This window comes from Apteryx mantelli, chromosome Z, assembly GCF_036417845.1.
Source record: "Apteryx mantelli isolate bAptMan1 chromosome Z, bAptMan1.hap1, whole genome shotgun sequence".
NCBI classification, from domain to species: Eukaryota; Metazoa; Chordata; class Aves; order Apterygiformes; family Apterygidae; genus Apteryx; species Apteryx mantelli.
Genome location: NC_090020.1, coordinates 86,191,210 through 86,203,421, shown reverse-complemented (window position 1 = coordinate 86,203,421; position 12,212 = coordinate 86,191,210). Strand labels below are relative to the sequence as shown.

The 12,212-nt window shown below is 44.2% G+C and overlaps 1 protein-coding gene across 1 annotated transcript in view; it reads left to right on the top strand.

The window, feature by feature from the left end:
* The window catches only part of MBD2 (methyl-CpG binding domain protein 2), a 46,345-nt gene continuing 34,133 nt past the window's right edge, over positions 1–12,212 (top strand). The window contains exon 1 of the mRNA XM_067316021.1: positions 1–1,624. Coding sequence (XP_067172122.1) covers positions 1,512–1,624 — 113 coding nt within the window. The 5' untranslated portion in view covers positions 1–1,511. The remainder of the gene's footprint in view (positions 1,625–12,212) is intronic.

Genomic DNA, 12,212 nt, shown 5'->3' with positions numbered 1-12,212 from the left:
AGGCCGGGCCAGGAGGTGCCGGCCGCGGGACGGGGACAGCGGGGGACGAGAGCTGCGCTTTCCACGGAGGCCGCGGCCTGCCGCACGGACACTGACGGAGCTGCCCAGCTCCGCTCGTCAGCACCGGCAGTGCCCCCCGATGCACAGTCACCCACGCGAATCAGTCCGAACCCGGTTTGTCAGCACCGGCAGTGTACAGCGAGGTTTCCTGAGGGTCCTCCTCAGGCACTGGGCAGCCATCTCTAACGGGGGAACGGGGCGGGCAGGCAGGCGATAGCTGTAGGACGTTATGAGGGAAGAAATGGGCTATGGCAACACAGCCATTCAGTTGTGCAGTGTGGGTTCTGTTTGAATAGAGGGTTTAAGAGAAGCGGTAGCTCTGTTGTAAAGTAATTGCTGTTAGTTCCTTATTATTAACAAGGACTGCTCAGTATCTAGACAACGTAGAACAGAAGTTTGTTACAGAAATAGATGGTAAGAAGACAGGATAAAGCTACGTGATGGTAAAAAAATGTCCAGAGGTAGACAAAATCTGTGGATCATGAGTTAAAACTGCCTCACTGTAAAATACTGTTCAAGGGATGCCTTTTCTGGAGAGATTTAAACAAGCAGGAGGACAGCAGTCACTTTTTAGATCACTAAGGCTTGTAGCAAAGCTCTGGAATTGAATAAATCAGAAGAGACAATTCCTCAGACTTCATTCTGGTAGTTTAATTGTATACAGTGCAAATAAATTGCTCTGAACTTGGAACAGGGGATCCAAGAAAATATGTTTTGTTAACGGACACTTTGAAAAAGCAAATAACAAGTGAATTCAATTTTACAATACATCAGGCTTTCAGTTGCGTGAGAGATCCTTTCTTGATGGGTTTTAATGCTGCAGCATGTCCCAGAAAAACAAACAAACAAAGACGTTAACCACCAGCTTCTCTCATCCCGGACGACAAGCGGCACGTGAAGAATTGTTGTTTTCGCCTCTTCCGCATCAGCATCTGCATGGCACGGTTCTGCGCGGGGGGGTTCTAAAGCGCGCCTCCCGGGAGAGCCTAAACCCTTGCAGTCCTCGCAGGACGCCCTTAGGAGCCTGAAGACGCCGGCGCAGGCGGCCTCGGCAGCCGCTGCCGTCACCCCGCGGCACGGGACGGCTGCCGCCGGGGCTTGCCCGCCCGTCGCGGCCGCTCTGTCCCGCCTACGGCGCTCTCTATGGTCGGCGGGGGTTGGCCGCTCTGGCCCCTCTAGGACGCGCTCTGTGCCCCGCTCGGAAGGCCGATGACACGGATTCCGGGGCTCAGTTACGGAAGCGGGCGCCGGGCGAGCGCTCCGCCGGCTGCGCGCGCAGCCCGGGCTCCTGGCGCCGAGCAGCGCGCCGTGGCCGCCATCGCCAGGGGGTCCCGGCCCCGGCCGTGTCCGGGAACAATAAAGCTCTTGTTGCGAGTGCCGGGGCTGGGAGCCGGGCAAGCCCCTTCCCCGCTCGTCCCTCCCCTCTCCGCGTCGGGCCCTGCGCCCGGTGCATGGAGAAGCAGGGGAGGATGGACTGCCCTGCGTTGCCCCCGGGCTGGAAGAAGGAAGAGGTGATCCGCAAGTCGGGCCTCAGCGCCGGCAAGAGCGATGTCTACTACTTCAGGTACGTGCCGGCGGGGCTGCCCGGCCCGCTGACAGCCCCCCCTTCGCCCCCCCCCCCCCGGCGGGACACCTCCGGCCCCGCGGTGGACCGGGGCCAGCACGCCGGGGCTGCCTTTCCCCCGGGGCCGGCGCCCCTGCGGCAGCCACCTGCCCCCCGTCCTGCCCTCCGCGTCCGTGCCCCTCTGTCGGGGGGCCGTTGGCGCTGTCCGGTCGGCCCCCTTCCCGCCGCCCGCCTGTCAGGGGGCCGTTGGCCGCCCTCCTGTCAGGGGGCCGCCGGGGAGCCCGGTGCCGTCCCGCCGCCCGCCTGTCAGGGCACGGCTGGGGGAGGGTCGGCGCTCGCTCTCCTCCCGCCGCCCGCCTGTCGGGGGCCGCTGGGGAGCCCGGTGCCCGCCCGCCTGTCAGGGGCCGCTTGCGGGGAGGGGAGGGGAGGGGAGGGAGGGGTCCCCTGCCGCCTGTCAGGAGCCATTTGGGAACCTGGTCCCCTCCCGTCGTTCCTGTCAGGGACCGCTGGGGGGGGGGGAGTCGGTCCCCTCCCGTCTCCTCCCGTTGCTCCTGTCAGGGGCCGTTGGGGGGGGGGTGTCGGTCCCTCCCGTCCCCTCCCGTCGCTCCTGTCAGGGGCCGTTGGGGGGGGGTCGGTCCCTCCCCTCCTGTCGCTCCTATCAGGGGCTGTTTGGGGGGGGATCGGTCCCTCCCGTCCCCTCCCGTCACTCCTGTCAGGGGCCGTTGGGGGGGGGGGGCTCACGGCCGCGCTGGGGGCCGCCGGTGTCGGGGAGGGGAGGGAGGGGGCGGACGGGCGCGTCTCCCCGAGGCAGCGCCCCGCGCCAGCCCGGCTCCGGGGGCGGCGGCCGGGCCGGGCCGGGCCGGGCCGGTGCCGCCGCCAGCGGGGGGGCTGTGCGCGCAGGGCGGCGGCGGCGGCGCTGGGCGGCGAGGCGCCCGCAGAGCCGGCTGGAGGCCAGGTCTCCCCGCTGGGGCCGCTCGGCCGCGTGCGCGAGCGCCCTGCGCAGCCGGCCGTGCCCCGCGCGCGGGAGGCGCCACGCCGCGCCGCTCCCTGGTTCCCTGCCGCCGCGCGGGCTGCCTGCGGAGCCTGCGCTCCGGGCAGCTCTGACGGCGGCAGCGCTTGCCGGAGCCCCTCAGCCCGCCTTGCCTTGCGAGAGGAGCACCGGTACTGCGGCGCGCTGCCTGCCGTCCAGCCCGCCGGAGCTTGAAAAACAAGCACAACTGCATTTAAACGAAGTCAGACTTATCGTAACTTGTACCTGGGATATCCTATCAGTAGAGTTAGGTTATCGAGGGGGAAAAAAAATGCTGAGTTCATTAAGAAGCTTACCATTAGTAAGAAGAGTTGAAATTTTAGCAAAGTTAAAAGGATGTGAAAATCAGAGAAGTCTTGCCACTGTAATGTTCTAGTTATTACTGTACACATTACAGTAAAACCAAGAGGAGCGACCAAGAGAAGCAACAGCAACCTAGTTTTGTTTCACCCTCCCGCTTGCTTTCAGAAACTGAAAAAAATATTTCTTTTCTCCGTAGAGAAATAAAATCAATTCTGAAGTCTTGCTCTTAGGCCATGCTTCTGTAAGTCCAGCCTGCTGCGCACCAGAGGAAGCTTTCTTTTGCAACGGCTAACCTCTTACCCACAGCGCCTCTATTTATAGCTCTATATACATCTGATGAACCACACCTGAAACCTCTCCCAAACGTTACTGTTTCTCAGCAGAGCTAGCAGTCTCCTTTTGTCTCAGTGAATGGATTCAGTCTTTCTGCTGTCTAGCGGGAGGAGTGAGAATTCATGCTTGCTCGCTCTCGCTGATACCAGTTAATGGAAAAGTCGGTTTCTGTCAGTGTCGAATATGGCATCATTTGACCCATCACATGTTGCTGCTAAACAAAATTGAACATCTGGCAGAGGGGTCCCTAAATGTGGAAGAAGAACATTGGTTTTCTTGAGGCTTTTGAATGAATCTAATGGAAAACTTTTTTTAGACAAATTCTGTTTATCACTGTTTTTGTTTTACCGCCTTTGTCTGACTTGCACTACCAACCGTATGCTAATATTGTGGCAGATCATTGGGCAGCATCTGGCATCACTGTCTACATCTTTGCATCTGCCTTTCCTTGCTTCAGTGCTGCCTTATGAAGCCTGTCTGAAAGATTAAACTTGAGTCTACAATTTGAATCTTGTTTTCTGGACAGGTCCTGGTTTACTGCAGATTGTTAAACTGAATTTTCTGCGTAGGATTACTGTTTTCAGATTTAAATATCAGACTTTTCTTAAGACAGACTCACTGCTGAATTTCATAGAATATATTTAATGTAGGAAAAACTTAAATAACCTCAGGGTTTGCTCAAAATGACCTGTGTTAAAAACACTCAATTAAATCACGTGTCTGTCCCATCAAAATGTAGGAATGTCAGTATTTTGCATATTTTAGGTTCTTGATTAAAATATAAAAATATGGGGGAAATGCAGTAAGTTCTAATACTGCCAGGTTTTAGTTCTGGTTGTGCAAAGAATGATGTGTAACCTCATTAAGTTCATTAAGGCACCTTACTCAGCTCACTGAAAACCTGGCGTTTGTGTTTTTATGATTTCTTAAGGCTAGAAAAAAGCAAGGGCTTGGACAAAGCTTCATTTACTGTGATGGTCTAAATAATGATCGGTAATTAAGAGGAACTCTTGCAAGATTAATACCTGTTGCAATCTACCTGACTTGCATTTTGGAACTTGGGTTTTTTTTGCTGTTGTTTTTTAATCAGGATTGCTTTATGGCATTATGGAGTTTTAGCATATCATGGTTTAGGAAGATGTGAATCATATAGAGTAAAACACTTCTAGTAGTTTCTGATAGGATGTCATTTGCTCCTTCTTCAGATATAATAATCAGTCTTACTGACCTTCATAATTATCACATAAAAGCTATTAAAACATGGGTGGGGTGGAAATACTTTACAAATACTATATCAGATCAAAACAGCTTTTGAGGTTAGCCCCTTCTGTATAATGAACTGTGCCTTCATCCTTCAGATTTCGCTGCTGTTGCCAAAAATCCTTTTAAGAAACTCTTTAACACACTTTTTGTTTAAGATGCAAGACTGTAATCTGCTCATCACTGACTCCAGAATTCTGTCTTTTTTATGTGGGAAAGTGGTAGGAATAAATGTTTCAAATTTTAGGACGCCTTCCAGCATGGTTAGCAGTGATGCAGATCCTCTGCCAAACAACCGCAAAATTGAAACTAAAAACTTACCAGGCAACTCATAGCTCGCAGTTTGTTGATTTCACTACAGATTACAGGTTTGCAAAAATAAGTAGTCATTTATGTGACTATAACATGACTTCTGTTCAGTCACAGGGATACTTCTGCACAACCAAAGTGAAACGAATAAAAAAATGTTTTTATGGCTTCAGGCAGGACTGGCATAGGAAATTTATTTTTTTTTCTTTCCATTCTGTTATAGCTATGAGGCAGATTTCAGCATTGCTATATTTAAAACAAATGAAAATCTGTTTTGATCCAGTAAGTACAGCAGGCCAAATACATTCAAAAGACTTATGTTGCTCTAGCTCTTTTTTAAAAAAATAAATGAATGTCAATAAACACTATGTTGCTAAAATAAGTAACTGGGCACAAAGTGGGACCTGGCTGGTATGCCTAATACAGACTAGTATTCTCTATAAGCTGGCATAGTCAGGATTTGGCATAACCCTTTGAAGAGTAATAATACACTTTTTTTTCAGCAGTTGTAGGACAATGATGAAAATGTGCATTGCATTTTAAGTGTGTACATCTTCAGAATAATTCACTTAAATTTCCAGTTCCTTGATTTTTATGTTAGCAAACAGAAGAAACAATTTCCATATGTGTCTTGATTTGAGGATAGGAGGCTTGCACAGGTGACAGCAGGGGCCTGGCTTGGCTTGCAGAACCTTAATTAATGGTGATGGAGAAGAATCTTATTCTTTTATAGCTGAGTTCGAGAGAGGAAAAATATAGTTAGTAATATAAACTCGCTTGATCTAGGGTATGCTGCATTAAAAACCAGGATACTGAGCGTAGGACAAAGGCAAAAACCAGCACAGAGTTCTCAGAATAGATACTTGGTTTAGACTTTAATCCGCACGTCAGATAACTTCCTGAAAGGTTATGCATACGATATATCTGGTTTGCTGTGCCTGTAGCTAGAGTGTGCATCATAAGGAATACGAATGTCCTGATTCTAGAACCAGGAATACCTTCTGTTACAATTATATGAATTGAAGTCAAAAGGAAGATCATGATGGTGCTGACACGAAGTAGTGTTCTCTTGAATTGGTTTGAAATACTCAGCCAAGGGTATACATGATCTTTCCTAGTTTAAAGAAGATAGGAATTCTGTTAATGACCATCTTGTCTCTACTATAAAGTGAGAGATCAGCTTACAGCAAAGGTGAGCTGGAAAGTAATTTTTGTTCATCCTCTTTGCTAGGATGTCCTTTATAATGTCATCCCCATATTTGCAGTATGATAATCTGAGAGCATTCTTTCACTTTCTTTAAATAAAATGTTGCAAAGTAATGCTAGAAGGCAATATCTTGCCCGTAAGGGTATTCTTCTGATTTTTCTTTTAAATCAAGCTCCTGTGCATGTATGAACCTTACTTCCAATTTGTCTTAACTGTTGTTCTCTTAATGTAATCAAAAATTATCTGCAAAATTGTTTCTGCCTTAAGAAAATTTTTGTTTCTGACTCTACTAGTAGTAACTTATTTCTGTAAGTTTCCACTTGGCACTGTGATTTTTTTTTTTAATGTATTATTTATTCAGGGCACTATGAGGTAGGGGGTGCTGCTGTCCTATCGAAAGGCTCCGTAATGCTTCAAAAGTCCTGTAAAAGTCTGAGTAAGGAACTTCTAACACAGGTATCTCAACTTCTGCTTTAATGACCTCTTCTTTCTATCAGTAAAATTCCCTAGTGTATATAACCCCTAGCATTTCTTAAACTCTGGCAGGAAATTGCTTCTTTCAGAACGACGGCAACTTAATATTCTGTTTTGATGCATTTGTTCTTCGTGGGAAAAAGGCAAACAAGAACTCCTGTAGTTTTTCTAGACAAAATTTAAATAGCCAAGTAGTTTGACACCACTTTCAATGGATTCTAATAGGCTGTTAAGTTTGCCTACGGAAGCTTTTCCAGTATAGGTATACCCATGGGGCAAACAGACATCCCTTTGAAGTTTGTTTTGTGGTTTGACAGTAAGATAAGTGGCAGAGAGTTTCCAGTGACAGTAGGATTAGTTTAATTCTGTGCCTTTTTTTCTTTTTTTTGAGGCAGACCTTTACCTAGGTGTTGAGAAGCAAATGAGATATAACTTCGTAACTAATGCTCCTGGAGCCTGAATTGGGCCTGTGTTATACATAGGCATATTGCTTGTTTGTTTGTTTGTTTTGTTTTGTTTCCAAAAGTAATTAGAGCATAGAACAAGTTCTAATAGTGAGGTCTAAATCTTGGAAATCTGTTTCAGCTTCTGTGCAAGAAAAAAATTGCCAGCATTAGCTGCTTATTAATTTATTAGTGCTGCTCCCATTATATTTTTTCTGCAGTGCACCCAGTTTATGGGATGACCTTAATTTAGCAGAATTTTGAGTTATCATTTTGTTTTTCTAATCTCTTCTGAAACTTGGTATCCTTTCTCCTTCACTGCTCATAATTGCACTGCTTTTCTAAACTTAAATGAAAACCAAAGCAAGGACAATGATAATAACAAATGAGTTACCCTAACCTTCAGGTTTTTTGCGTAGGCTTTCTCTGATCATCTTTAGCTTTTAGTTTTAGTATTTTGGGTGTCTTTTTCATTGCCTTTTGGAAGGAGAAACTAAAACCTCAGATTGCTCATGTTAGAAATCTACTGCAGTACAGACTGTATGCTGCTTACCCACCGGACCATGGAAGTCCGTGACAGATAAATCAAAGTTATACCTAAAGCAATGTACTCAGGTTTCTGTTTAGACAAAGGTGCTCTAACCTTTTCAGTGCTGCAGGTTGCCTGACAGTTTGGGGGCATCTTTACCAGTGTTACACAGAAAGAAAATTTCTGGCAACGCATCGCTGTGCTTGTGCGGAACAGCACAGCCCTGTATAGCAGGAGCATGCAGCTCCTGCAGTGATACCCTACGTTCAGCAAGCGGCTGGAAGCTTCACTGAAGCACTTGTTTCTGTTGCCTTGGCTTTCCAAGGCTCAGTTAACTTGCATTGCTCTCTGAAAACGCATGGTAACAATCTCTCCTACTTCATTTTGGTGCAATGAGGGCAATGCTGGTTGCACCTTGTTGGTAAAGAGGGTCTTCATATGTAAAATATATTTATTTTTCTTTGTGGGGTGAATTCATCACTGTACTGAATAGTAAAGTTTATTATCAATCATGGTGGTAACACTTTGATTGTATTACACAAGGACACAGTGAATGAGTCCTGTCTCAGTAAGGCAGCTCTTCAGTCTGGGTTTTTTAGGAAACGTAGAAATGGAGTCGGCTAAGCGAAGCTAAAGTATTTTCAGAAATAGAAGATTAAATAAAGATCTAGAAAATAACCTTTTAAAGTTCACCAGTATCAACTGCTATCGATGATTTAGTGTGGCAATATAAACTCTATGCACTATTGTGTTTAAAAAAAAAAGTGCTGCAAGGGAAATCAGCTATTCAAGTTCTGAACTTATACCATTCATGTACTGACTTCTTTACCAAATTTTTGAATGTCTTAGAATTTATGTTTGAGTATTTGCAATCAAATCTTTGAGAAAGGATCTCTTCCAGTGATTACAGACCAGCTTTTATTTCCTAGTTGAATAAATCTGCCATGTACCCTCAGAGGTCAGCTACATAGGAGGCTTTAATGAGCAGCTGTCCAGTATTAGGTTTGCTTGAACATAAGATCAAACAACTAATTTTATTGTGGGCTTTCTGTGGTCTTGTTTACTATTACGTTGTGAAATGCTCAGGTATATTTTCAGTTTCCTTACTTTCCTGGGCTTCATTCCCACTTCACAGAGGGGAGTGATTGGTAGAAGTGCTTTGTCTTGCTCTACCTCTGTTAAGTAGCCAAATTAAAGTGTCTTTAATCGGACATGCCTTTTCAAAGGTGTTTAGCATTGTTCCTCCATTGGTATCTGACTTTTCAGCATTCCTCTAGGCCAGACTACAGGCTGTCAGATTGGGCCCTCAGAAAACAGGAGCTACGCAACCGCTGGCTACCTTGGGAAAACTGCTGGGACTGACTGCTTAAATTGACCCTGCAGTGCTGTAATAGAGGGGAACAAGTGCTAAATTAAAGGAATGTATTTTGGTTTTAACAGCCATGAGATCACCTCTTTCTTCAGTTTCTTCTTATTTTGGCCATGGCTGCAAAACTGAGAAGCTAGAGCTGCTTTAAAAAACCAAAAAGGAAAGACATTTTTAACTCAGAGGAGATGACCTGTTTTTCCTGCTATCATCTGCTGTTGGAGCATCTAGTTTTGCTCTGGTTGAAAATTTCCCCCAAAGTCTGTTTGGTGGGGAGGGCCGGCATGTAAAAGTGCAATACAAATGAAGCAGTTCGCCGAAATTTTTTTGAAAGCAACTGAAAACAGAAATGCCTACCTACATTAAGATTATTGTTTTAATAAGCTGAGTTACTATCTTTCCTGTAAACTTGTGCGTTTTGAGTTGGGAGAGGAGGACAGATAGGGAAGTATCAAGCAGGTTTTGCTGTACAATGAAATTCCAGGTAGCTTCCTTGTACGTTAATTAGCATGTTCTACTGCTTTGCTGGAAACATCTGAAAAAGTGTCTTTATTAATAAAGTTCTTGCAGGCTCATTATATAACATAATCACTTTCAGCCCAGTAAGAACTTCAATTTGTATAGTATGTGAATTTACACAGGCATATAGCTGGTGAAGGGTTGTGTTCTCCGTTTAATCTTGTATAATGTGATTTGAGGCTTGATAACATTATTGAATGAATAGTTTTTAGATTTGTTGCAGATATTGCCTCTTTTGAGATGTGCTGTTTTTTCGTAACTGGTTATGTTGAAAAAAATTTGTACAGCATTTAACGTGACGAGGTAGAGTTTGACTGTTCCAGTGGTTATACGTGTCTCAGATATGAGAGAACTAAGTTTTCTATTTAAATACACTATATATTACATTTCTATTTGGGAAAAATATGGAAACTTTTAACTGAAGCTAACTAATTCTTAAAAAAACACTACAGAATGTTAACTAAATTATGTTATGTATGTTTAGGTAAGGTTAAATATTTGTAACTTTTTTAGTGCTTATCAGAATAAGTCTTACAACGATCTATTGTATAAGATATATTTGGAGATATTTCTGTGTGATTCCACATTTATCTTGCAATTTTAAATATTCTCAATGTTGGGTCATGCTATAATTTAGTCAAACCAGAGGCTCCTCTATGTCACAGCACCCTGAAAGAACTCTTTCACTGCCTTCTTGTTGCATGAAAGAAGTCAGTGTAAAATTAAGGAACGTCCAGAACATGTGGATGAGGGCAAGTTTTACTGGTTTCCTCCATATCTATATAATTTCTCTTTGAAATAATGTACTGATCCATGTTTCTGACTTTTCTAGCAGTTTAAATTTCAGAATATGTGAACTCAAAGCAATACATTTTAAAAATCTTTTACAGCAAGTTTGAGTTTGAAGTCTGAGACTTCTTCAACATCCTTTTCAGTTTGACTTCTAAGATATCTCCTTCATCCAGAGTCCCTTCTCAGAGCAAACAAAGCGTAAAACCCCTCCTTCTGCCCTTCTTTCCTTCTGAAAACCAAGTTTGAACTTAAACTTGGTTTTAACTCCTTTTTTTAAAAAAAGCAGAAAATGCTGTTTCATAGTTTCATCGAAGATGTGGAAGTAGAAGTCTTGTATGTAGGCATACTGGTTTAAATAGACTCTGTAATGTCACCTTTTCCATTAGTGCATACTAATGATTTAATAAATGTTCAAATAAAGCCTCTGCACATAACCCTTCTATTTGACTTTTACGCAATGGAACTTCCTCTGCAGATAAGAGAAGTGAGGAGACTTTGCAGCAAGAGCAGGGTAGCGATTAAAGGTAATCTGGGAATGATTCAGAAATTAAGCTCTTACTTTATTGGCTTGACAGCCTACATTTTCAAAGTAGAAAAATTACAAAAGACTACTTCCTTGAGGCCAAAGGGAAAGCCAATAGGTGTTTTGTTTGCCTCCTACTGAGGTTAAACCGTAAGGCTCACACACCTTGTGTTTTCTCCATCTCCATATTTCTGTATCACGTGAACTTTTAGAAACTTCAGAACGTATTACAATTAAGGATGGGGAGGTTAGTGGTAATTGGAATCAATTGAAATGTAGTTGCACAGTAGATTTCAGTAGATTTTAAGAGATTGCACCAAAATAATGTTCTGAGTTAAGCAGGAGGAATGCTGCCCAATCTGTTGGACTTTGGTGAAATTCACTTTCTATTGGGTGTCATTAGATATCATTGAAGCTGGAGAGAATGGGAAATAGCAAGTGGTTAAGGTAGGGGTTGAAGAGGAAACAGTAGTAGGTTATTGTAAAACAATAGCTTCTTGGTTGTAGGAAGTTACTAATGGAGCTGCGCAAATGATATTCTTAGAACTAATCTGATATTAATATTTAGTAATTTGGATGCACAAGTGGTGTGTGCTATGCATCATCAGCAAGCTTCATATCTAGGACATCATCAGAACAAGTGAGGATCAGAAGATAATCAGGAGGAGCTGGATGACTGAACATAAGGGAATTATTTAGGATGAAAATAACAGGAAATTAGAGGAGGGCATAGAAGACTATGCTCTTAATGACTAAGAACAAGAATTTCTGCTTTTGTCAGAGAGGGCAGAAGGCTGGTTAACCATTTGGAAGGAGAAGATGTATTGACAATGGTATGAATGCAGTAGGGTGCAACTGAGACATACTTGTGGGGAGACAGGGAAGTGCTCATGTCCCTGGGTGCTGGCTTGAGCCGGTGACATTTGGAAAAGGGGGGGAACGATGCGAATGAACAATGGGATTCTAAACTTGTTCAGAACAGGTCCCTCACTGAAGTGGGAAGCAAAGCTAAGGCAGAGAGATTCCTCTGTGAATACATCTGCCTTTTTATGAGACTGGCCATTTTGTAAAAAGTTTTTTTTCAAAGCATGCTCTCTTTGTCTTGGATATTTTTTTTTAGCTTTTATTTTTTAATCTCAGCCTAAAAGTGTGGTTATTATTAACACTGAATTCAAGGTGAAAATAGATATTTTGCTGATGGATTACAGCCTGCCACTACTAATAGTTTCACCATTAACTTAAGCGGTAGATTTTGTGCTGTGGCTTGAAATAGCCTTTAATGCCAACCCTGCTGATGATCCATGCAGACACGAATTAGGAACATTGGATCATACTCTTTTGTTTGCTTTTAGATTAATAATAGTAATAAAAAAAGGTGTTAGAAGCATAAATAATAGAATTAAAAGGTATTGGATGCATTAATAAAGTTTGCTTGTGAATTCTGTTTTCAGAGCTCTACACGAAGAGTTTTTAGTGAAGCTAGGCTGATAGCTGCCCACT